The sequence below is a fragment of the Crinia signifera genome, chromosome 6 (genome assembly GCF_055691185.1).
Source record: "Crinia signifera chromosome 6, ASM5569118v1, whole genome shotgun sequence".
In the NCBI taxonomy this organism is placed as follows: Eukaryota; Metazoa; Chordata; class Amphibia; order Anura; family Myobatrachidae; genus Crinia; species Crinia signifera.
In genome coordinates, this window is record NC_139222.1 from 107,313,446 (window position 1) to 107,339,734 (window position 26,289).

At 40.9% G+C, this 26,289-nt stretch overlaps 1 protein-coding gene across 1 annotated transcript; it reads left to right on the forward strand.

Moving 5' to 3' along the window:
* Positions 1–13,536: 13,536 nt before the first annotated feature.
* Positions 13,537–15,532, forward strand: BHLHE23 (basic helix-loop-helix family member e23). Its single transcript, XM_083146778.1, has one exon. It carries the CDS (start codon positions 14,527–14,529, stop codon positions 15,214–15,216), a length of 690 nt encoding a protein of 229 aa, XP_083002904.1. The 5' UTR covers positions 13,537–14,526; the 3' UTR covers positions 15,217–15,532.
* Positions 15,533–26,289: the final 10,757 nt, after the last annotated feature.

Below are 26,289 nucleotides of genomic sequence, written 5' to 3' on the forward strand. Positions count from 1 at the left end.
AGAGGGAGCTAAATATGTCCATTAAGACGACGGTGCAATACAATGGCCTCATGAGTGAGGCCTACACCATGGATCTGCTGTCACAGCCGCAGACCCAAATTGGAGGCCCTGGATTAGTGGTGGAGGGGGATGAGACTCTTTTTGTTAAGAGAAAGTGTAATGTTGGGAGAATGCTGCCCCAGCAATGGGTATTCAGTGGTGTATGCAGGGAGACAGTGGCCTGCTTCCTGACCACCGTTGAAAGGCGAGACGCCACCACCCTTATGTCTGCCATTGATGCCAATGTTGCTCCAGGGTCCGTAATCTTTTCCGACTGCTGGAGGGCATATAACACCCAAGAACTGCAACAGGCAGGGTATGAAAATTGCAGGGTTAATCACTGCTACAATTTTGTCGACCCTGAATCAGACTCAGGTGCCATCTAGACCCAAAATATACAGCGGATGTGGGGGGCTGCCAAATGGCGCAATAAAAGACAGAGAGGCACTGCAAGGCACCACTTAGAATCCTATCTACAGGAGTTCATGTGGAGGAAAAGTTTATGAGCAGAACAATCTTACATGCTGTGACCCTACTGCTAAATCATGGCGAGGGCAGCGAGCCCCGCGAGGGGACACGGATTACTTTACATGTATTCCGCGTCCCCTCGCCATGCTTCGGGGTCGGTGGCTCGCTGCGCTCGCCACACTATATAACATCAACTCCAAGCGGACGTGGATAGTGGGGGTATGAAAAGGTTGGGAGGATGCGTTCCGCTGCTCCTCGCCGCGCTCACTGCGCTCGCCATGCTTCGGGGCGGCGTGGATAGTGGGGTAACGCCATGCTGATATGGCTTGGATAGTGGGGGTGTGTACAAATTATACTACAGGTAATGCATCTCAGGCATCGTTTAACAGGTGGGAAAAGAGCAGTGAATAAATTACTTAGTAAGATTGCACGCATCGTATTATAGTAAAAAGGGTAGTGCGATGCAACGCGATGCGATCTTCTTACGGAGAATACCACACTAAGCAAAGTGCTTAGTGGGTGCCCGGGTACTACATACTGTAAGTACCAATAACAGTAATGTCATTGTCAGTTTACGTGCAAGGCCCAAAGGATCAATGAAAATTCTCAGTTGGGTGCCATCTAGTGGACGGCTGCATGAATTGCTTGATTTCCATCTATAGAAGGAATCAGCTTTAACCTTTTATTATTATTAACAGTTTCTTATATATAGAACATACATATTCTGCAGCACTTTACAGAGAATATTTTAACATTCACATCAGTCCCTGCCTCAGTGGAGCTTACAATCTATATTCCCTACCACATATACACACAGACCTTCTAGGGTTAATTTTTGTTGGAAGCCAATTAACCTACCAGTATTTTTTTGGATTGTGGGAGGAAACTGGAGTACCCGAAGTAAACCCACGCAAGCACGGGCAGAATATACAAACTCCGCACAGTTAGAGCCATGACCTCAGCGCTGTGAGTCAGTAATGCTAACCATTACACCATCCGTGCTGCCCCAATTATTATATATACTTATCTCCGTCCACTTTATCTCTCTCCAAGGATTTGTTCATAGACCCCTCAGTTTTCTATATTCTCTAAGCATACCCAGGGGTAAATTTTCAGGGGGTGCCAAAAACCCTACCCCTAGCCCTGGCTCTGTCGGACTGGGGGAAAAGGGGGGGGGTGATCACTTGGCAGAGGAAAATGAGTTCCATCACTCAACAAAACCACCATATAGCCTGCTGTTAGGTACCAGAGCATTCGCCCAAACAGTGGCAGTGGTGTGTCAGCTCTGATTTAAAAGCTGGTTCCGATTGACAGGTCAACACTGACAAAAGCTTGACACAAGCAAAGGGTCAACATATTAACCCCTTCCCGCCACAGCCTGTTTTTGCCTTCCTGACAGAGCCCTTTTTTTTCAAATCTGACAGGTATCACTTAAGTGGGGATAACTTTTTTTTGCTTTTACTTATCCCAGTGATTTTGAGATTTTTTTCTCGTGACACATTGTACTTCAAGTTAGTGGTAAATTTGGGTCGATACAGTCTGTGTTTTTTTGTGAAAAATACCAAAATGTCGTAAAAAAATGGAAAATTTAGCAATTTTCAAAATGTTAAATTTTCTGCTTGTGAGACAAATAATCATACCACTCAAAATAGTTAATAACTAACATAGACCATATGTCTACTTTATGTTTCCATCATTATTTCAACATCCTTTTAATTTTTTTGGACACTAGGAGGCTTAAAATATGAATAGCAAATTCTAAAATTTTCAAGAAAATTTCAAACACTGATTTTTTTAGGGACCAGTTCAGTTCTGATGTGACTTTGAGGGACTTGTATGTGAGACACCCCCATAAATGATGCCATTTCAAAAACTGCACCCCTCACAGTATTCAAAACAGCATTTTGGAAGTTTGTTAACCCTTTAGGTGTTTCACAGGAATTAAAACAAAGTGTAGGTGAAATTTCAAAATTTCATTTTTTTTGCAGATTTGCAATTTTAATACATTTTTCTAAGGAACACAGTAGATTTTACTAGAGAAATGTGACTAAAAATTGATTCCCCCAATTCTTTTGTTTTCATAAATATCCTATATGTGGCCCTAGTGTGCACGTTGACCAAACCACAGGCTTCATAATAGAAGGAGCACCTACTTGATTTTGGAGCCTCCTTTTTATGAGATTATTTTTTAGGCACCATGTAGGTTTCTAGGCACCATAAGATGCTAAAAGTTAGGAACCCCCCCACAAGTGACCCCATTTTGCAAACTACACCCCTCAGGGAATTTATCTAGGGGTATAGTGTACATTTCAAACCCCCAGGGGTTTCACCAATTGTGGTACAACTGGGCAGTGAAAATGAAAAATTAAATTTTTTACACAAAAATGCAGTTCTGGCTCAAAATTTTTCATTTTCACAAGGAATGAAGGAGACAAAGCACCCCAAAATCTGTGCCCCAATTTCTCACGAGTACGGCAATGCCTCACATGTGACCAAAAAATACCATTTGGGTGCATGGCAGGACTCAGAAGGGAAGGAGTGATATTTGGATTTTGCAGCACAGATTCTGGTGGAATGTTGGTGGGTGCTATGTCGCATTAGCAAGACCCCCGAAGCACCAATACAGTGGAACCCCCCCACAAGTGACCCCATTTTGCAAACTACACCCCTCAGGAAATTCATCTAGGGGTATAGTGTACATTTTAAACCCCCAGGGGTTTCACCAATTGTGGTACAACTGGGCAGTGAAAATGAAAAATTAAATTTTTTACACAAAAATGCAGTTCTGGCTCAAAATTTTTCATTTTCACAAGGAATGAAGGAGACAAAGCACCCCAAAATATGTGCCCCAATTTCTCCCGAGTACGGCAATGCCTCACATGTGACCAAAAAATACCATTTGGGTGCAGCACAGATTCTGGTGGAATGTTGGTGGGTGCTATGTCGCATTAGCAAGACCCCCGAAGCACCAATACAGTGGAACCCCCCCACAAGTGACCCCATTTTGCAAACTATACCCCTCAGGGAATTCATCTAGGGGTATAGTGTACATTTCAAACCCCCAGGGGTTTCACCAATTTTGGTACAACTGGGCAGTGAAAATGAAAAATTAAATTTTTTACACAAAAATGCAGTTCTGGCTCAAAATTTTTCATTTTCACAAGGAATGAAGGAGACAAAGCACCCCAAAATATGTGCCCCAATTTCTCCCGAGTACGGCAATGCCTCAAATGTGACCAACCAAAAAATACCATTTGGGTGCATGGCAGGACTCAGAAGGGAAGGAGTGATATTTGGATTTTGCAGCACAGATTCTGGTGGAATGTTGGTGGGTGCTATGTCGCATTAGCAAGACCCCCAAAGCACCAATACAGTGGAACCCCCCCACAAGTGACCCCATTTTGCAAACTACACCCCTCAGGGAATTCATCTAGGGGTATAGTGTACATTTCAAACCCCCAGGGGTTTCACCAATTTTGGTACAACTGGGCTGAGAAAATGAAAAATTACATTTTTTTACACAAAAATGCAGTTCTGGCTCAAAATTTTTCATTTTCATAAGGTATGAAGGAGAAAAAGCACCCCAAAATCTGTGCCCCAATTTCTCCCGAGTATGGCAATGCCTCATATGTGACCAAAAAATACCAGTTGGGTGCATGGCAGGACTCAGAAGGGAAGGAGTGATTTTTGGATTTTGCAGCTCAGATTGTGGTGGAATGAATGGTGGGTGCTATGTGGCATTAGCAAGACCCCCGAAGCACGGTGAAATGATGAACCTAATAATCCATAGATGTGTGGTATATTTTAAAACACTCCTTTATACATAGGCCGGGTTTGTCGGGGCAAGTTTCACAGTGGAAAATAGTATCCTTTCTTATTCCCTTTTTATAGCAAACTTTGCACCTTTTTTGTGTCCTGCTCTTTTTTGCAGTGGAGGGGATTTCATTAGAAAAATGCTGCCCTGGTACAATACGGGGGCCAGTACTAGAAGTACTGGGGCCCTCTGCCTGCTGGTTCCCAAATATTAGGCCCTTTATGACTTCCTCTTGAAAGTGCATAAATGTCCCCCTCTGGCTGGTAGAACGGAATAGCACGTAAGCGTTATACAGTGCCATCTGGATGATATACACGGCCAGCTTCTTGTACCAGATTTTTGTTTTCCGCAGGGGACTGTACGGCTTCAGTACCTGATCTGAAAGATCCACTCCGCCCATGTACTTATTGTAATCTAGGATACAATTAGGTTTTGAGGTGTGGGTACTGGTACCTCGTACAGGGACGGAGGTGGTACTGTCTCCATGAATTGTTGTCAGTATAAGGACATCCCTCTTGTCCTTATATTTGACCAACAACATATTTTCGGTGCATATTCTCCTGCTTTCACCCCTTCTCAGTAATTGGGCAACGTGCGTTTTTGGGAGGCCTCTTTGGTTCTTGCGCACAGTACCGCAAGCTGCTGTACCTCTTGAACCAAGGGCCTTAAACAGGGGGATGCTAGTGTAAAAGTTATCCACATAGAGGTGATAACCTTTATCCAGGAAGGGGTGCACTAAATCCCAGACAATTTTTCCACTAACACCTACGAGGGAGGGGGGGCATTCTGGCGGTTCAATTCTTGAGTCCTTCCCTTCATATACCCTAAACCTGTGGGTGTACCCTGAGGTGCTTTCACACAGCTTATACATTTTTATGCCATACCTTGCCCTCTTATTGGGAAGGTACTGGCGGAATTTAACCCTTCCTTTAAAATGTATAAGGGACTCGTCGATACAAATAAATTTTTCAGGGATGTACATCTCTGCAAATTTGGCACTGAAATGATCAATGACCGGCCTGACTTTGAATAGCCGGTCAAAGGTGGGATCACCTCTGGGTGGGCACTGTGCATTATCGGTGTAATGTAAAAATTTAAGGATTGTCTCAAAACGAGTCCGAGCCATGGCCATACGGTAAAGTGGGGTGCTGTACAGAACATCTGTACTCCAATATTGCCTAATTTCTGGCTTTTTTACTATGCCCATATGTAACACCAGACCCCAAAACGTCATCATCTCTACTGCATCTACAGGGGTCCACCTAGCAAATGATGACGTGGGGTTTTGAGCAATAAACTGCTGGGCATATAAATTACTTTGGTCCACCATTAAATTTATAAAATCATCAGAGAAAAATAATTTGAAAAAGTCAATTTCTCTGAGACCTGTTGAATCAAATTGGATTCCTGGGATGGCCAAAAACTCAGGAACCTGGGGCTCAAAATTGTCTGGTGATGGGGTCCATACGGGATCAATCATTTGGGGGGGTCTCAGCTGCTCTACGGGGGCGTCTTTGAGGGGGTCCCTCATCACTAGAGGAGGAAGAGGAGCTTAAGACGAATCCTTCAAATTCCCCGCTTGCATCACTGGCTGTGTCAGAGTCAGAGGCAAGCATGGCATATGCCTCCTCCTCTGAATACATTCTTCTGGATGACTGGGATGACATTTGGGATGCCATTTTTATTTTTGTGTTTCTGTAAGTGTAATGTTTCAACACGTGTATAGTGTAGGGCGGGTACAAACTTTATTTCAACACGGGGGTATGTAGTGTGTAGTGTGTATGTAGTGCAGAAAAAAAAATACTTTATACAGGAATTTGATCCCAATAAAAAAAAAAATTATATCAACCCTGTGCCAAAAATGCTGTTCAGTGATGTACGTCACTGATCAGCGCTCAGCGGCCACAGGACACCCACAAAAGCAACGTGGGTGTAAAAACAATTAAAAAAAATAAACCACAGCACTCTCCAAAAAAAAAACTGCAGAAAAAAACTGCAGAAAAAAAATTATATCAACCCTGTGCCAAAAATGCTGTTCAGTGATGTACGTCACTGATCAGCGCTCAGCGGCCACAGGACACCCACAAAAGCAACGTGGGTGTAAAAACAATTTAAAAAAAATAAACCACAGCACTCTCCAAAAAAAAAAAAAAAAATTTAAAAAAACTGCAGAAAAAAAATTATATCAACCCTGTGCCAAAAATGCTGTTCAGTGATGTACGTCACTGATCAGCGCTCAGCCGCCACAGGACACCCACAAAAGCAACGTGGGTGTAAAAACAAAACCCCACTGCACTCTCCAAAAAAAAAACTGCAGATCAGTGATGCAGTGATGCAACACTGATTAGCAGTGAGGGGCAGCAGGCACACAACTGTGGGTGCAACCTGACAGGGTATATATAAAAAAAAAAAACCTGGACCCCCAAAAAGTTGCTGATCAGTTAATTTATACTGATCAGCACAAAAGGGGGGGCAGCAGTCAGTTGCACAGGCAGCACAAGCTTTGGTGCAACTGACAGGTATATATATAAAAAAAATAACCCCTGCACCCCCAAAAAGTTGCTGATCAGCACAGATATACTGATCAGCACAAAAGGGGGTGCAGCAGACACAAAATATAGCACTCTCTATCACTCTCTGTCACTATCTCTGACTATCTCTGACTATCTCTGACTATCTCTCACTATCTGTCACTCTATGACACTGCAGCAGCAGCACACAGGAAGTGACAAGATCCAGTAAGCATCCAGCTGCTGGCAGCACGCTACCAGCGGTGATCAGGTAAGTATCAGGCAAGTATCAGGCAAGGATCAGGTATGTATATCACGACAGATTGGCCGGTGACCGCTCTGCACGCAATTCCAGACCGGAATGGCGTCTGCAGCGCAGTCACCGTTAGTTTAAATAACGCGCTATGGCTGTGATTGGTCCGTCGGTCCGACGGACCAATCACAGCCTTGGGGGCAGGTGGGGTGAGGTGGGGTGAGGTGTGGTCATCACCGGTGACCCCCTCACGCCCCCTCCCACCCGGCGGTGATTGACACCTGTGTTACCGAGCGTCATATTCGCCGGTAACACAGGAAAACGCTGCGATTGGCTGTTCACATTGAACAGCCAATCACAGCGATCGCCGACGGGGGGGAGGCATCGCCGCCCCCCCTGGACATGCTGGGACATGTCTGCTGTCAGGGACAGCAGACATGTTTAAACTGTCACTGCGTCTATAGACGCAGGGACAGTTTAAAGTCATGACGTATATATACGTCATGTGTCGGGAAGTACATCCCGGCCATGACGTATATATACGTCAAATGTCGGGAAGGGGTTAATGTTGGACACATGAAAAGGTTGACATGAGTTTTTCATATTTATTTTTAAATGGACTTGTTCTTACGTCTCCATCCATCTTGGCACAGAGGGAGAATACAATAGTTAACCCGAAAAATGGCAAGCGAATATGTAGACATATGTCGACATGGACACCAAAAACAGGAAAACCCTATGTTGTCCATTTTCATGTTGACATTTTGCTTGTGTTTTAACCATGTTGACCTATTGCATGCAGACATTAACATGTGTCAAACTATTGCTTGTTGACCTAGACAATGTCAACTTAATGATCCATAACCTTCAAAACGAGCCTGTGTATGTGTCTTACACTGCAGCATCTCTGATCCCAACTGTGTGAAACCACCAAGCCATACTGAGTAACCTGAGGATCTCTCCAGGCAGAAAGACATTAAAACATAGGGCGGGATTCATTTCTTTCCTGTGTCTCCTGCTGGCCGCCTATGTTAATGGACGTCTATCAGAGCAATCCATATGTTGCTCTGATCAAATAACCCATTAGCATTTGGCGCATCTGAAAGCATCAGGTTTAGATGCGCTAGTCTGCGCGTAATCACAGAATAGCGAACAGGTAAATGGTGCCCGCCACCAGGCTGAACGCCTGCCAGTCTCTATCATGCGAGGGGATGTGCACATGAACACATCCTCTCGCAAGCGGCCGAACATGAGAGGAATCATTAGTGGGTCGCTGACCATCGAATGATTTGTCTCCCCCTCAGTCTAGACTGACTTTTATTCTGGCCGCTGTCCGCAGAATTCGCGGTGGGTGCTGACATCATGTGGTGTCAACTGCCCGCTCCGAGCAGGCATCGCCACACCTGCATTCTCAGGGGAACACCCAGCGTTTTTATGGAGACCCCCTGCTTCCACCTCCCTGTCTGTCCCCAGCCCTAAGGTTGAAAAAGTTAGATAGTGACCCCCAATTGCTTTATAGATCAATAGATTATATAAACCTTAATATGATGCAGGATGCATCTGTCACATATTCCACTCCATCTATATCCTTTATTTGTATTGTGTACCTCAGTAACACTTTACTATATGTATATGTCATTCTTATTATTAACTATGTATATACAGTATATATTTATATATATATATATATATATATATATATATATATATCATTCACCAAGGTGGTTTCTAGCTGCATGCACACTCCCTTAGGACATCACTATTTTTGTGGGTCTCATTCCGCTGAGCCTAACATCTGTAGTTGCTGGAGAAAATTCACGCTCTTTGGCTACTATCGGACATTGCCTACTTGGTTATCAATGTGAAATTCTGAAATTCATTCTTGATTCGGATTTACATAGCTTTATCAATTTCCACTATCAACCCATCAGAGTTGTGCATATTTGTGAACTTTATTTGAGCTATCCATCAATCCACCAAAAACTGTTTATTTGTACAATCATTTGTATATGTGTCACACCCGGATAGGGTATTTTATGCAAAATTATATTCGTAGAACTTGTTGTATTAAATAAAAAATGTTACCATAATTGTTGTGTTACTCTAGTGCCCTCTGAAACCCCCTTTTCTCTTTCATATATATATATATATATATATATATATATATATATATATATATATATATATATATATATATATATATATATAATATATATATATACATATATATACACATCTGTATGAACAAGAAGTGTCACAATGTAAATGTGTCCTATAAGAATTGTATTGTTACAATGTTAACATATAACTACTGTACAATTCTTTTTTGTAGAATTGCATATTCTATCATACTTCAATAAAAAAAATGAAACATTCACATTTATTCTCATGTTATATAGAAATATTTGCATTTACTTACTACACTATTATATGCTTACTGTTCATCTATATACTATTTTGACTTCTTTTACAATCTCTGCCTGGGACAAAACAGCCCATGCTGATGGTAATGAGATTGGTCTTATACCATGGATTTGGTTAAATAAATATACATAATTGCAGGCTATAGCGTGCCCAGGACACCTTTAAGTAGATGGTCATACTGGTGCTGATGGTACTATTCCATCATACCCATGGCTGCCAGGGTACGCTGATTTCAGTAGAGCCACAAGTACCAGCATACTTTGTTGTCCAGAGCCTAGAGGGGCCAGAAGTGTGCCATGTACAAATACTGTCAAAGACGCACACACCAAATGAAAGAGATTGTTGGTAGTCAGTGAGTCACCATGCATAAAACTCCATCTAAATTGGAGAACATCTTAGTACAGATTATACAGAGACAGTTTATTTATATACATGATTTAGGAACATTACAGATTATAAATGTAACACAATCTCACCTCACGTGAGCTGCCCCCCCCCCCCCGCACCCGCATCATTGGGGAATTACCATTAGAGCACCCAGCATTTTCATGGGAACACTGATTAAACGTTGGGTGTTCCCATGGGCGAATCCCCCGGGCCCACCGCCCCATGCCCCCGTACGCACTGTTGTGTGCTAGCGCCCGGGGAATAATTTATTCACTGTGGCCGCTCGCACACAGTGGCTGCACGTGCACATAAATGACTACGTGCATGCGCAGTTGCAAAAAATAACATTAACCAATTAAATTAGAATCACCTCCCCCCCCCTATGTATGAGCAGGGTGGTAACATATACTTACAATATATGTTGTGCTTAGTAATTTACCTTTTCCATGAGGTTGCATAGAGGTGAGCAATGACTGTGTCATTTAACCCTTTGAGTGCCAAGTGATTTTGATAAGTGTGAAAATTGGCCAGCAAACATTTTCATTCATCATAATGACCTGCAATGTTTACCTTATATAGGAAGTATAATCTTTTTTTACACATTTTTATTTGAATTTATATAACAAATGTGAGTGACGTTGGCATTTTTAACAGATATTTTGAACATCTGTCACAAAGATTTTGGCACTCAAAGGGTTAATTATGCAATATGAAAATAATTAATTCATAATTATAGATTTTTGGGCAGCACGGTTGGTGTAATGGTTAGCATTACCACCTCACAGCGCTGAGATCATGGGTTCAATTCCCACCATGGCCCTAACTGTGCGGAGTTTGTATATTCTCCCTGTGCTTGCGTGGGTTTACTCCGGGTTCTCCGGGTTCCTCCCACAATCCAAAAATATACTTGTGGGTTAATTGGCTCCCAACAAACCCTAGAATGTCTGTGTGTACATGTGGTAGGGAATATAGATTGTAAGCTCCAGTGGGGCATATCATTACTTGGGAGATGTTCTGTTTTAACATAAGCACCTCTGCTTTGAGAATCAGCCACTAGATGGAGTGCTTACCGCTCAAGTAGCTGGGAATAGGCTAAAAAGTTATGTCAACAAACCACTATCAAATTTTTTGCTAGCAGAATTATTTATTTATTTGTATTTAGATTTAAAAAAAAGAAAGAATAGCAATATAAATATTATTGATCTATGCATCTGTTATTACACAATGGATGCCTTTCTGTATACATTGTTGATACTTTTGTTTATACTTTGTTTTGCGAATGAATGGCTAAAACACAATAGAAAGGCATAGGGGACTAGGGATTAACAATCTGTTGGCATTCCAGATGCTATTTAAATCATCAAGCAGACACTAATTTGTTTTGTGTAGAGTTCAGTAGTCCCCAGCGGAACAGTGTATCTAGACATCAACGCTACCAGTATAAGAAAAAACAAAAACAATTCATTCGATCTGGAGCTAGGATTATGTCAACCTATCATACCCCTTTCACACCAGAAGCATATTACCGGGTTAAAGATTTTCAACTCGGAATTTGCTGAAAAACCCGGGTTTTTCTTTGGTGTGAAAGTGTCAACACGGGCCTTAAGTCCCAGCAATGTAACCAGGGTTGGAGTACCAGGATTTAAGACCCCTGTTGACCCTTTCACACCGCAGAAAACCCCAGGTTTTTAAGCAAATTCCCAGGTTGAAATGCTTTATCCCGGTAATTTGCGAGTGGTGTGAATTGGGGTCAGGCTGGACCCGGCAAAATGACCCGGTACTCAAAAATGCCGGGTAGATGCCGGGTGGCTGGTGTGAAAGGGAAATAATTTGCAAGTGAAAAAGTATCAACTTCTCTGACATCCATCTATCAGACAATGACAAACGATTAATGTAAAACTTACTCCAGCCCTATAGCGAGGCATAACATCCCATATCAGGCCCAGTGATACAATAGGATACTGCAAGGGTATGGGTGATTGGCTTAGCATGCATTGGGTAGACCACAGAAGGTCAATATGGCTTAGGTTGACACATGAATTAGGTCGACGTGGCTAAGGTTGACACAAAGGTAAAAAGGTCGACAAGAGCTTTTTAAACTTTTTTTGTACCAAATGGTCGACATGGACACCATCAAAGTGTACCACATCCCCATCGCATGGCTCGCTGCACTAGCCACGCTTCGGACACTATTCTATTCTCCATCGACGCCATAGTGGATGGTACGGTATGAGATACCGCCTGTCCGCACATGTCGGCTAAAAAAAACGTGAACAACTCATGTCGACCTTTTGACTGTTGACCTAGCCATTGTCACATTTCCTCATTTCACACACCAAATCCTGCGTACAGTGCAGTATAAACCTACTAATAAATAGTACACGCCTGTTCACTTAAGGCCCATACATACACACTGTGTGATTTTGAGCTGAAGGCCACTCAACCTTGGTGTTTTTGGTGTCAAAGCCAAAGCCGCCCAGTGAGTACGGCCCGGCGATGAGCGGTGATGTGCGCTCCCGCATCATTACCGGCAAAGACGTTCATCTCCTGGTATTACCAACAGATGAGCGGCTTTGAGGGTGGCCTTGCATCGCGCTGCGCAATGCAAAGCCCCCCGCCCCCTGCTGACAGCACCTGACAGTGTGTATACACTGAGCGGCTTTCCCCCCAGTGATGACAGTGATCATCACTGTCCATACAGGCTGGGCAAAATCGCCCAGTATGTATGGATCTTAAAGCTGCACACTATTGCAGAACAGCCATGAAAATAGGGTCAGCATGAAAATATGTTGTTATTTCTACTTCAAACCTTTCAGTTATATCCAGAGTAGGCAATTTGTGGTTCTCTTGCTGTTATGTATCTGCAAGTCACAGCATACAAAAAATATAGAAAGATTATATTATTATTATTATTATTATTATTATTATTATTATTATTATTATCACCAGCATCATAATTTATGCATAGCACCAAAAAAAATGTAGAATTGTTTACATTTTCACATTTATCCCTATTACACAAACACTCATGTGTGTGTAAAATCATTCTCCTAATCTATTTGCCACCATCAGTGGCCATGTTTAAAAGAATTTACAAAAAAATACAAAATCTGTGTGTACAGTACAAAGAGCTGCACTCAAAGATTGCAATACACTTTTATACCTGTAGATGGCAATAGATGGTTTTGGACTAATACACCAGTCTCCGAGATTATTAGTCAAAAGCGGTGCCAACAAAGGACACTACTCCCTAACATTAGCTACAAGTAGTGGAGGCTCAATTATTTACTGTAGTTGTGTCACTACATATACCACACATAGCTCTGTTACATTGGGTCATTAGCTAATTAATGCTTGTGTCCATCATTTTACAAAAAGGGCAATAACGTATTCTAAAATTATCGGCGCAGTTGACGTGCAAAAAATTAAATAAAAAATATATAAATGCAAATGTAATGATGCGATATTTACATTTATTCAGAGTATATACATAACTATCATGCTGGAGTGGAAATCAGATCAGGGCCATAACATTTAGGGTTGAGCAATGAAAGTGTTAACTAGACACAGATAAGTGTGATTGGCCGGGTGTGGGGAGTCCCTGTAGACAGATCATTCCATATAAGCAATTACACTACAGGCAAAATGAGCTTCTTCCACACCAGGGTACAGGGCACGGCAAGAGCAGCACAGACTGGCAAGGGATGAGATGTATTGTTGGGCTAGATGCAAGATAGCGTGACAGGGCATGAGACTGGCAGAGATAGATCAATGGGACGATCCTGAGGCTTGGCAATGGTAGCACATATCTTGTGTCTGTGGAAGGGGCACAGATGTGTGAGTCTGACAGGCACATGCTGTGCTTGGTGACAGTGGCACAGAGACAGCTGTTGCTGTAGTAAATATCACAAGTCTTTTATTTAGCTCTAACTGTGCAGAACAAACCTGGCAGCGGGCAGAGGCTTTAGACTAGCAGTGAGCAGTGTGAAGAAATCTTGGGCTTGTAGTGGGCACAGCAGTGTGAGCAAGGCTTGAGATAATGTTTGGTACATGATGAGACTGGCAGCAGATACAGCAGATGAGAGTGCAGCTGGCATTGGGCAAGGCAGTGGGCAGAACAGTGCATTGTGACGCTGAGAGTGAGCATAGCAGTTTAAGGTGAGACTGACAGAGACTAGACCAGTGCAGGGTGAGATTGGCAGTGATTAGACCAGTGCAGGGTGAGATTGTCAGTGATTAGACTAGGGCAGGGTGAGACTGACTGAGGGCAGGGTGGACCAGTGCAGGGTGAGACTGGCAGTGGGCAGAGCAGTGCACGGTGAGACTGGCTGTGGGCAGAGCAGTGCACGGTGAGACTGGCTGTGGACAGAGCAGTGCAGAGTGAGTCTTTCAGTGGGGAGAACAGTGCAGGGTGAGACTGGCAGTGGTCAGAGCAGTGCAGTGTGAGACTGGCAGTGGGCAGAGCAGTGCACGGTGAAGCTGGCAGGGTGAAGCTGCCAGGGTGAAGCTGCCAATGTACTGAGAGCTGCCATATAGTGGACAGAAGAGGCTTCCTGCAGCTGGCACTGTGCAGACCTCCGCAGTATTCCTGAGCTGAAAGTAGCCCACAGACACCCGCTTTCCATGTATTTATGAGTGTCGGGGAGGGAGCTGCTCACTTGGCCGGACAGGGGATGTCTGATATGGATTCTGTCCCGAACGACGCTTACATGTCCCTGGCGCAGACTTACGGACATACGTTCTACGGCGCTCTCCGAGGTGCTGAAGCTGCGCGCAATTACGTGGGACCACCAACACTAGACTTTAACGCAAGCTCCCGGGACAGGTCTGGTGACAGCAGCGACGACCAGACTGGGGACGATGAGGACAGCTTCGACCCCACAAAGGGCAGCCCATCCTATGACAACGATGGGAAACTTACCGGGAAGAAACCCAAGGAACAGCGGTCTCTGAGACTGAGCATAAACGCCAGGGAGAGGAGGAGAATGCACGACCTCAATGACGCCCTGGATGGGCTCAGGTCTGTTATCCCTTATGCACACAGCCCATCCGTCAGGAAACTGTCCAAGATAGCCACCCTGCTCCTTGCCAAGAACTACATCCTCATGCAGGCCCAGGCTCTAGAGGAGATGAGGAAGCTAGTGGCATATTTAAACCAAGGACAGACTATAAGCAGCTCCCTTCCCAGCTCCCTGGCACCCTTTGGACAGTCTTCTGTGTACCCTTATCCTGGAACAAATGTACCCAGCGCCCCTGATAAATGCTCAGCCTTCTCTGCAGGTACCTCCAGCCTTTGCAAACACTGCACAGACAAACCTTGATGGTCTCTGTCCTCATACCCAGCCCTTCCTCCGTACTCTCTACTTCTCCCATCAGCTTCTCAGGACTTTGCCTCTCGGTAATATTTCACCCTACACCATGCTGTGACTGGGGGGCCATCCATTGTTCCCATGACCCAGCTCTTGTTTGTACCAAGGCAGTACTTTTCTCAATGAGCAGTGCTGTCTATCACATTGTATACTATACATCTTCAAACTATACCACTTAGGACAGGTCAGATACTGTATTACAAAAGAGGATTACTTCTGTTAGAAAGCTTGTCATTATGATGGAAATAAACACATGAATTAAACTTAATTTATCTTTGGATTATTGTTCTTATTTTTATATGAAATGGAATCAAAATAGTGTTATGGGGCTTCACTTGGATACAAGTTAACTGCAACTTATTGATATGTTTTATTAAATACTAATTTATACATTAACTAAATAATAGGTGAATATTAGGTTTCTTTAAAGTATGGTGAGTTTGGCTAATGGAAAGCAAGTTCTTTGGTTTCTATTGATATGCAATTAAATAAGAATTTATTTTTAGGAGGCTGTGATACATGCTCTTGTAGCCGATTAGAGTGTCAGTAATTAGAGACATGTCAATCAGAGGTTATGTATGAACCGGGACAACTTTATTAATACATTTACAAACATATGTTCTATCAAATGTCTTTGGTTGAAAATGAAGTGCACCTCTTATCCTAAGCTAATAGAAAAAATGTGTATTATTATATACTTGCGAACAGTGCCTGGCTTTATGGGACAGTTTTGAAGACAACTGTGGAAATGTGCCTCAATTTTAACTTATTATGACTCAACTTATACTGTACCATGCTTCTTGTTTTGTTGCCGAATAGTTCAGTTATTCTTTACAACGTGTGTGATTTAACTTCGTGGGTAGAAGATTAATATTCAAAAAATAAAACAATATTATGATACAAGTTAGCATAGTTTTGTCAATTTGGATAGCCAGAGGGTTTGTACTGAAAACATACACCCTCACTATTCCTACCGAAAAGTGTCTTTGAAAGCTACTTTTAAATGTTGACAAACCTAGAACACTTTCCAGCCTCTGTGCTGGCAAGATAGGCAGAACATGATCTGTGATTAATATCTGGAATGCTTAGAATTTGGCATTCTCCTTTCAGGCAAATTTTATCATGCATGGTTATGATAAGAGGAAGAACTTAGTTACTGTGTGTGTGTGTGTGTGTGTGTGTGTGTGTGTGTGTGTCACACAATTGCTAAGAAGGACTTACTTTTTTCATTTCTGGCTTTTGAGACTTTTTGAATATCAGCCTCTATTGAAAGAATACCCTATACCTGTAATAGCACCAATTTTTTTTTTTTTATTCTAATGATTTTATATATGGAATTTAAGTAGATTTTAATACTGTATGTGAACATATTTGTTGATGTGTTACAGATAACATAAATGTGATGTTACTTATACCAGCTGGCACATTATTGCACTTTGTCTATTATATTATTATTGACTCTTGGATTGGCTTACTGTACAAGTGCTGCTTGTACTGTGTTATTAACCCTGTGAGATGTGTGCAAAATTCCTGCTAAAAATGCCAGCATTGATCACATTTGTTATATAAATTCAAAGAACAAATGTGGGGGAAAAAAGTATATATTTCCTATATAAGGTAAAAAATGTTTACTTGGCAATTTATTTTTTTGACAAATTCACTTGGCATTTAAAGGGTTAAATAAGATGCACGCTATATTCTGCCACCAGGAATTCACAGATTATCATTTGGACAGAAAGTGCTTTGCTGGGTTTGCACAAATTGTATTTGAACTTTATTAAATGATGTTTCCATTAACCAACAAATATTCCTACTTTTGACTTTCTTGTAATTATCACCATATACACACTTCTGGTTTTGATCTGTAATGATTGTTCTAAGTAAGGTGTGGGTAAAAACACAAAAACTATAGATATTTATTGAAGAGTGATATATTACAGTGTCAATGGCTATATAGACTATCTGTTTCTTTATAGAACAATATTTCATTTTAATCACCACCAGCAGACTACATAATAATAATAAAAAAAAAAAAACAAGGAAATCAAGGAAATGAAAATCTACAAATATGCAGTAGCAGAATTTGCATAACAAATCATAAATAATCAGTGTAATTACAGAAGACACAATTCCAAAAGTGTTTTTGACCAATTAGTTTATGTGTATCTGTAGGGTCTGTCATTGGTTTGTGAGCTCTTTGGAACAAAATGGAAGATACGTCTCCATACATTTTACTATATTCTGAACCGCAATCGGGAAACAACCTTTCCGAAATATTTTATTTACTGTACCATATCATAGGGAGAAACTGAAGCAAGCGCACAATGAAATAATAAAGTATCATTACAATGGAAGACCTCCCAAATAAGTACAGTTTAATGTTATGATTGTATGCTTATAAGCTCCTACCCTACACACTTCTACAGCAGCAATAAAATGCAATAATCACACTATATTATCAATTATGTCATTGTCATAGGAGCCGGGATTCTGAGAGCATTAAAGTAAGGCTCACTGTTTCCATCATATGCCTGACATTTGCCACTGTGTGCTTCCTTGAAACAAAACCCTTTGCAAAAGAAGTACCACAGCACATTATGAGATCACTGAAGGCTCTAGTTGTGTTGGTTGTCTATGGCCCAGGTTAGGAATATGTTTCAGTGGATCCATCGCTTATCAAATGTTGGGATCACTTAAATTGATTCCGGGGTTGCGCACCTTTCTGTTAGTTTAAAAAATAATGATTTTGTCCTGAAACTTGTCCTTCGTTCATTTAACTACTTATGAAAATGTTGCTGAGATATTTGTGGCGATAAAATAGACAATGTCTGATATGCCCTAAAAAGTCAAAGCTTGGCCATGGCTTAAACCAAAGTCCATGGGTAAGATACATACAGTACGATAAATCAGAACATAAACTTCTAGATATTCACTGAAATATATACATTATGTATCCATTCCAAGTCCAACCTTACTTTTACATGTATTTCCATTCTGTTACTGTATCGTTTTTTCTAGTATGCTCAGAGGACACTGGTGCTGTGTAATCAGTCAGTACCTTAGATCACAGAAAGGCAACTGAGGAGTGGGTGATCCTCCCTAGAAACTTGAGGCCTTTAACATTTTTGTTAAGAGACCCCCGAATATTTACTTATATAAATATTCTATATACTACAATTTTCACTAATTCTCCTTCAGCTTCTGCTTTCATCTGTTTCCTCTACAGGCTTCACCTGTATTCTCTTTCCTCTATAGGGTTTACCTGCCCTCTTCTGATACCCCCTTTTCGTTATAGTTTTCACTTGTCTTCTTCTGTTTCCTCTATCCCGTTCACCTTTCTACTTCTATTTCCCCTATAGCTTTCATCTGGCCACTTCCGTTACCCCCTTTCTTCAATATCTTTCATCTGGCCTCTTCTGTTACCCCCTTTCTTCTATAGCTTTCACAGGTCTTCTTTTACAGCCTTTCTTCTATAGCTTTCATGTGTCTTTAGGTGTTACCCCATTTCTTCTATAGCATTTTTATTGCAGTCACCCCCATTCTTCTACAGCCATTATCTTTCTACATCAGATACCCCTTGCTTCAGGTGACCTTTTTTCTTTAGCTTCCTTCTTCCTTATTTACCCCATACTGTCTATACTGTAGCTTTAATCTTTCCTTTTCTGTTACCCCTTTTCTTTAGCTTCCATCTTGTTACCTCGTATTGGTTTAACCGTTCTTTGTCTGCTCTGACATATTTCCAGCAGTGCTTTTCTGATGTTACCACATTCTGTAGTGACTGCGGAATACGTATTTAGTCTGTTGTTCTATATTATATACCGATAGTATCTTCTGTTACCCCTTTTTATTATATCTTTCATATCTTTCACAGGTTTGGGGTTCCTCATATTTCATCCGTTATTCTGCTCTCTGTGTTATCCATCTAAATATTGTTGTAGCTATAGATTAATTCTTCTAATCCACCCTAATATTTATCCAAAGGCCTCTTGTATGAAAGTTGTATGCGCTCCATTTTTCTATTTTGGGGGTGCCAGATGACTCACCGACAGTCGGGATTCCAACGATCATTTCTCCGACATCAGAATCCCGACTGTCAGGAACCGACAGTCAGAATCCAGATTTACAGTACATGGTTTTTTTTACCTTGTGGGAAACGCCCATAGAGGGAGAATAGAATAGGTTGCGAGCACAGCAAGCCCGCAGCATGGCGAGTGCAGCAAGCCTGCAATGGGCTTGAATGTGATCACCTCCCTGTCGCGCTCCTGACAGTCGGATTCTTATGTCGGAGAAATGACCGTTGGAATCCCAACTGTTGGAGAGTTATACCTTACCCCTATTTTGGTCTTAATATTATCAGATGGAATTTTCTTGTGGAACATCCTATCTCTCCCCTCTTTATAGACTCTAGAGCTTCTACTGTTAATACTTCCACAAGAGCTTCTTATTTTGCCTACCTATGTTTCTTCCTGTAGCCAGAGGTAGATTAGCAAGGGCCTCCATGATCAGCAGACAAGCTATAATTAACAGTATTTATCTAGATGAAATAATTTTTTTGTGTGTGTATGGATGTTTGTTGTGTGACAAATAAGAAGAAACTCCCTATGTAGTTAATGTTCAAAATTGGGAAATAGGATAAAACCACTGTAATGTAGAAATACAAAACCTTATAACTCTAAAGTCAGCACCATCTGGATAACTGCATATTATTCTTCTCCGCATCTTTTACTTAATGGTGAAAATAAAATATTATAATATAAAATTATAGTAATATATTATAAAATATTGTGATATAACCACATGTGTTATATCCCATAAAAAGGAGAATAAATTGGGTAGTGGAATTAGGCCTTTTACTATCTTTAATATTATATGTATGTGTTTATACACTCCACCTTTGTGTTGTTAAATTGCCATTAGTGCCCTCCGTGAAAACGCGTAGTTCTTGCTAATGGACATATATTGTCAAAGCATCAGAAAGAATACCAACATTTTGAGGCCCTGCGAGGCCATACACCTCTTTTCAAAGGTTCTACACTTGAAAAAGAGGCGCATGGCCTTGAAATGTCGGTATTCTTTGAAAATATATGTCCATTAACAAGACCTACAAGTGCTGCTGTTTTGTCTGTAATGGTTAGCATTACTGCCTCATAGCACTGAGGTCATGAGTTTGAGTCCCACCATGGCTCTAACTGTGCGGAGTTTGTATATTCTCCCCGTGCTTGCAAGGGTTTTCTTCCAGTTACTCCAATTTCCTCCCAAAATCCCCCCCAAAATATTGATAGGTCAATTGCCCCCCCCCCCCCCCAAAAAAAAAAAAAAAGAATGAAAATGTGTGTGTGTGTACATAGGAATATAGATTGGAAGCTTCCCTGGGGCAGGGACTGATATGAATGTTCAAATATTCTCTGTACTGCGTAATATGTGTGCGCTAAATAAATAACTGGTAAAAATGATAATATTAGTTTATTCAATGCATAAATAACTATCATAGACAAGTATGTTCCTTTCAAAATTAAAATATGTATATTATAAATATATTATAAATATATACATATACTAGTTACTGTAATTGGATCTGTTACCCGCAATGTTCTCATGACCAAATTCAGATTTTCTTCTCAGCATTGTAAATTCTCAACAAAAACAAACCATTAAGCAGTGCAGGGGACCCCTACCCACGGAGCCCAACCTATAGGATTGTGGTAATACGATGTCTAAAACGTGCCAGGAAGATTAACTACACAATGGTGAAAAACACATTGTAATCGTTTCAGTGGTTTGGAAGTTTATTGCAATCAGATAAACATATATATGTGTGTGTGTGTATATATATATATATATATATATATATATATATATATATATATATATATATACCTATATATATACTGTAGATATATCTATATATCTATAGATAGATATATAGCTCTATATATATACACACTCACACACACACAGAGTGAGACAGAGTAACATACTAATTAAATTATTAACATCTTAAATTAGCTAGAGATGGCCAAAGTGTAACAAAATTATTATTATTATTATTATTATTATTATTATTATTATTATTATTAACAAAACTGTTCTATTATTAAAATCAGGCAGTTTAGTTTTCAGAGAAAATCTCCTTGTGTTGCGCCTCGATCTGAGTTTTCCAGTAGAGCATGACATGTGGGGGTGAAATCTGCAGCTCAAGGGCCCGCAAGCAAGTGAGAAATCTGTGAGAGCAGTCTAAAGATTGTGCAGACTATATTCAGGTTGATAAATGAGAACACTATAACATCACTGCCTGGGAACTGGTGTTTTAATTTAAATATTTGATTTAAATATTTCATCCCTGAGTATGCTTCTTGTTATTTCATGATCATTTAATTTGTAACCAAAATGCTGCGTTATGTATCAATAAGATGATGGTTGCACTAGTCACATTTTTTAGGTTAGTTAAATAGATAATTCTTAATGCATTACGAATGTAACTCCAATGACTTGCAGCTTTTTTTTGCATATTGTGTTATTCATTTATTAGTGTAGTTGTATAGTTTGCGGGATAGAATATATTATGTAATTATAATTGTCTATATATAGTATTTAGAACATGTTTTATGCTTGTTCTTAGCCATTTAAAATATTGCTAGGAATGCAATAACATAGCATATAATCAGGATCGTACAGGGAAAGCAGGTGCAAATCAGGGGTGTGTAGCCATGGCTGCCAGAAAATGAGGAGGGGTTTCTTCCCTCTGTACCACTGCCCTGGTCCCCAGTTTAGACTATTAGACAAGACTGGGCCTGAGTAATTTGTACCCCCAACTGCCCTGTATATAGTGGTGGTATGTAACCACCCGTCTGTCCTGTCCTTGTTTGTTTGTGTAGACACCACCATCCATTAGCCAATCATCAACCTTCTGTGTAATTTTATTGACACAAAACATGCAGGATGCAGCTAAAATTGCTCCATCAACATTGTATCCATGTTGGGATCCGGCTTTCTTACTGTAAAGACTCCTTTCATAAAGATGATGTTTTGTATGTATTAAACTAATTTGTTGATATCAAAAGATAAATCTTTCAGAAATGTAATTTGTATATAGAAGTTTCAGAATCTACATAATATATAACAAACAAGAAAGCAATGTATCTGTGAGCCCAATACGTGTTGCTTTGGCCGTATAGTGGACAGAATTTATTTTTGGTCATATGTTGAGGTGTACTCATTGCAGTGGTGAATATGGAGAGAGGGATGTATGAGGGGTGATCTATCCAAAACCTTTAAATCTATTAGACCAGCTGAGAACTTTGCGAGAGAGGGTGGTTATGAATTAACTGAAGGAGATTGTCTTCAGTCCATTCATAACCTCCCTCTTAACCACTGAGCAAAGTTCTCAGCTGGTTCCACATCCCAAACAGGTGCAGTATAATAGATCTACAGGTATAAGGTAGACAATAAGTCGACCCTTTATGGTCAATATGCAATAGGTCAAGTATCAAAAGGGAAATGTAGACAGAAAATGTCAACAGAAAAAGATTGACAGGGTCAGCAGGTTAACACTGAAATGGTTTATACTAAAGTTTTTAACTATTTTTGGAGTATCATTATGTAGGTTTTCATTACCTGTTACCAAAATTAGTGTAAATATGTTACAATTGGAGTGCACATACAGTATAGGGTGAATTACGCAAATGTCTTTTTTTTTGTAAAGTGTGTTGACCATTTGTGTGTCAACCAATGCCATGTCAATCTTTTGAACAAGTCAACCTTTTGAACCTGTCGACATTATACACAGTGGAATTTTTGTCTATCAAGCTTTTGTACCTGTTGACATGTGATGCCCTATTCAAATATTGCAGGTTGAGCATATGATTTCAACCTATGACCTATGACTGTTACACTCTAGACATTGTCTTTCTTTACATTGGAACTCTCCCTACTCCTTTGAGTGAAAGCAATCTCCTGCTTGGAGCTAAACCCAGGGAAGAGGGGAAGGTTATTCCTTCTTTAAGGAAAGAGCATGTGTTACAGGGGATCCTCTATTATGAATACAAACAGCATACTTACCTACATTTTCTTCTTCCTCTCCGGGAGAAGCCCAGAGAGGAGACACAGACGTTCACTAGGGGAGGCAGATTCTGATGTCATCAAGCCCTGCCTTATATCAAGGCAAATACCGCGATTTGCAGGTCCGTGATTTGGCTATGCTGTAGAGGAGAATGCGGGTGGGCCCGCAAGGATGTGTGGTACAGTATTTTCCAGGAATTTGGGAGGGGAACATGATTTTCAGGAGACTCCTGGCCGATCCAGGAGGGTAAGCAAGTATCACATACAGTATGAACAGCTTAAAAATATGGTGATTACAACAGGAATAAGTGTCCATCTTCTGCACTTATACACAAATCCATGCACTGGCGTGTGGGGCACATGGGCTCCTGGGTTCATGAGGGCCCACACACCGCACACTCTGCACCTACTTAATTATACTTGATGACTTGTTAGCCCGGCACTGGCTGCAGAGTTGCAAATATCACTTGGAAAATGGCCACCCTGGCCATTTTCTGATAATTCACGCATGTGCAATATGGATGTCCCTGCTGAGAGGAGGGGGTCTGATCAAAGCCTGCACACGACCCCCTCTTGTCTTAAGGCACCTCTGAACCCATCAACAGTGTCTTGCGTGATTCTCGATTGCAGATATGAGGGATAGCCTGGATTGAATAATTGGGGTTGTGGGCTGGTTTATCTCTTAGCGCTGTATAAAACAATAGGGCAGATGTAGTAAAGTGGTGATAAAGTGGAAGGTGAAATTGCAGGTGCGGTATTACCTTCCACTTTATCACCACTTAATCACTTTACCAGGCTTTATACATCTTCCCGCCTGTGCGAAAAAAGGGCAAGTTATCTATAATTACTACATTTATTGGTGTGTGAAAATGCACTTAAAGGCATTTCTCTTATAAGAACTATATGAACCAATAAACAGCATTACTTGTAAGATCCTGCTTATCCCTGTGAGCCTCACAGTGTAAGATGCCTGTCCCTTCTGTGTTTTTGTAACAAACAGATTAAAAACCTGCTTTAATCTATCTCCCAGCTGTCCTGTTTTGAGCCCAGTGTCTCGTCCCAGTCCTCTGCCAGCAAGCCATCAGTCCTGATCATTAGGAAACAAGTCATGAAGGAATCAAGTGAACCAGCTACAGTATATATTACCTTAAAAGTGGAAACAGTTCCAAATGTCAGGCCATTCACCCTGCAACAAGTGTTATTGTAATGAGGCTTAAATCGAGATGTTAAGTCCACACTGCACTATAGCATTCTTATAGGAAAATGTAAACTATAACCTATTTAAGATATATATATATATTGCGTAGATATGCACTAACATAGGGAGAATGTGCATTCATTTGCTTGTATGTATACATTTTGCCTACAGTTGACGTGCATCTGAATATGTCAGACTCGACAAAATGGGTTGGGCAGTGTAGTCTGTGTATAGGACGAGTATTTAGATATTGTTATGACACAATTATTACTTCTAACAACTTTTGTCTACACACAAAGGGGTACATTTACTAAAGCTTCTAAATATGAAAAGAGTTCATGTTGCCCAAAGCGACCAATCATTTTCTAGGATGTGATATTGAAATGAGAGACAGAATCTGATTGTTTACTATAGACAGCATCACCTCTTTTCATTTTAAGAAGATATAGTAAATTTACCACTGAGAGTACATATAACCTTTTTCTCCTGGAACGTTCTGGAGACTTCTGAATATTTGGAAAGTCTCACAGACTTCCAAAATACTAGGTGACCCTCCCGCATTCGGGCCATTTGCTGCTGAAATTAGGAGGGTATGGAGCATATTGCTGCAAATAATGAATCTATGGGAGTTAGGGCAAATATGACACAATTCTATGATAACTGCATAATTTGGGCCATGACCCCTCTTCATAGACAAAGATGGTCTAACAACGAGACTCGCCCAGCTTCAGTCAGCTGCATCTCCACTCCAGGCACTTTTCTGAGGACAAAAGGATAGCAGGTCAGTCTTCATTCTTCAGAAGCATGGTGCAAATTTTATTGGCTAGTCACCTGTGTGGTAGGGGACTAAAATGGTGATTCCAGTTTAATTATATATTTGCTTGAATACATTTATGCATTGTTAAGTCTGATATGCAGACTAGAAAGTTAAGTGAAGTGTAGGTTGCTGTGTCCAAATGACATACATGCTTTTGTTTCTTTCTATTGCCCCTCCACCTGTTTCTGCCTTCAATTTACAAGAAATTTAGTAACTATTGTTTAGCCCACAGGTTCTCAAAGTCGGTCCCCAGGACCCCACACAGTGCATGTTTTGCAGGTCTCCTCACGGAGAAGCCAAATAATTAGCTCCAACTGTGGATCTTTTAAAATGTGTCAGTCGGCAATCAGTGCACCTGTCGGATGACCTGGAAAATGTGAACTGTGTGGGGTCCTGACTACCGAGTTTGAGAACCATTGGTTTAGTCGATAGAATACTTAGACCAGAGGTTCTCAAACACAGTCCTCAAGGCTCCCTAGCAGTACAGGTTTTAAGTATATCCATGCTTGGGCACAAGTGATTTAATTAGCACCCCAATCAATTTGATTTAACCTTCTGTGCTGAGCCATGAATAGGTTTAAAACCTGGACCACTAGGGTGCCTTGAGGACTGCATTTGGGAACTTCTGACTAAGACCATGTTTATATAACTGGTAACCAAGGATGTTGCCCTCTTAGAGGCTGAGGAGGATAGAGTTAATCTAATTGGGTTCTTAGCCCGGTCTGTACTGCTCCATCACCATGTACCTTGTGACTTTACATGCCCAGCCTTGTCTGGCTGAAATAAACATCTGGGAGGATGGAGCCCCTGGATAACATAGCCAGATTGATGAACGCATCACTTGAACACACATTGGCTGATTATTATTTTTTAAAAAAATTCTGTTAAATAATGTATTGAATTTTAAATATTTTTGTGGTTTGCTTTCTTTAACTCGGGTTCTCGACAACAA

Excerpts from the sequence above, each read along its gene's own strand:
- BHLHE23 (XM_083146778.1), top strand. The coding sequence starts at position 14,527 with ATGAGTGTCGGGGAGGGAGCTGCTCACTTGGCCGGACAGGGGATGTCT.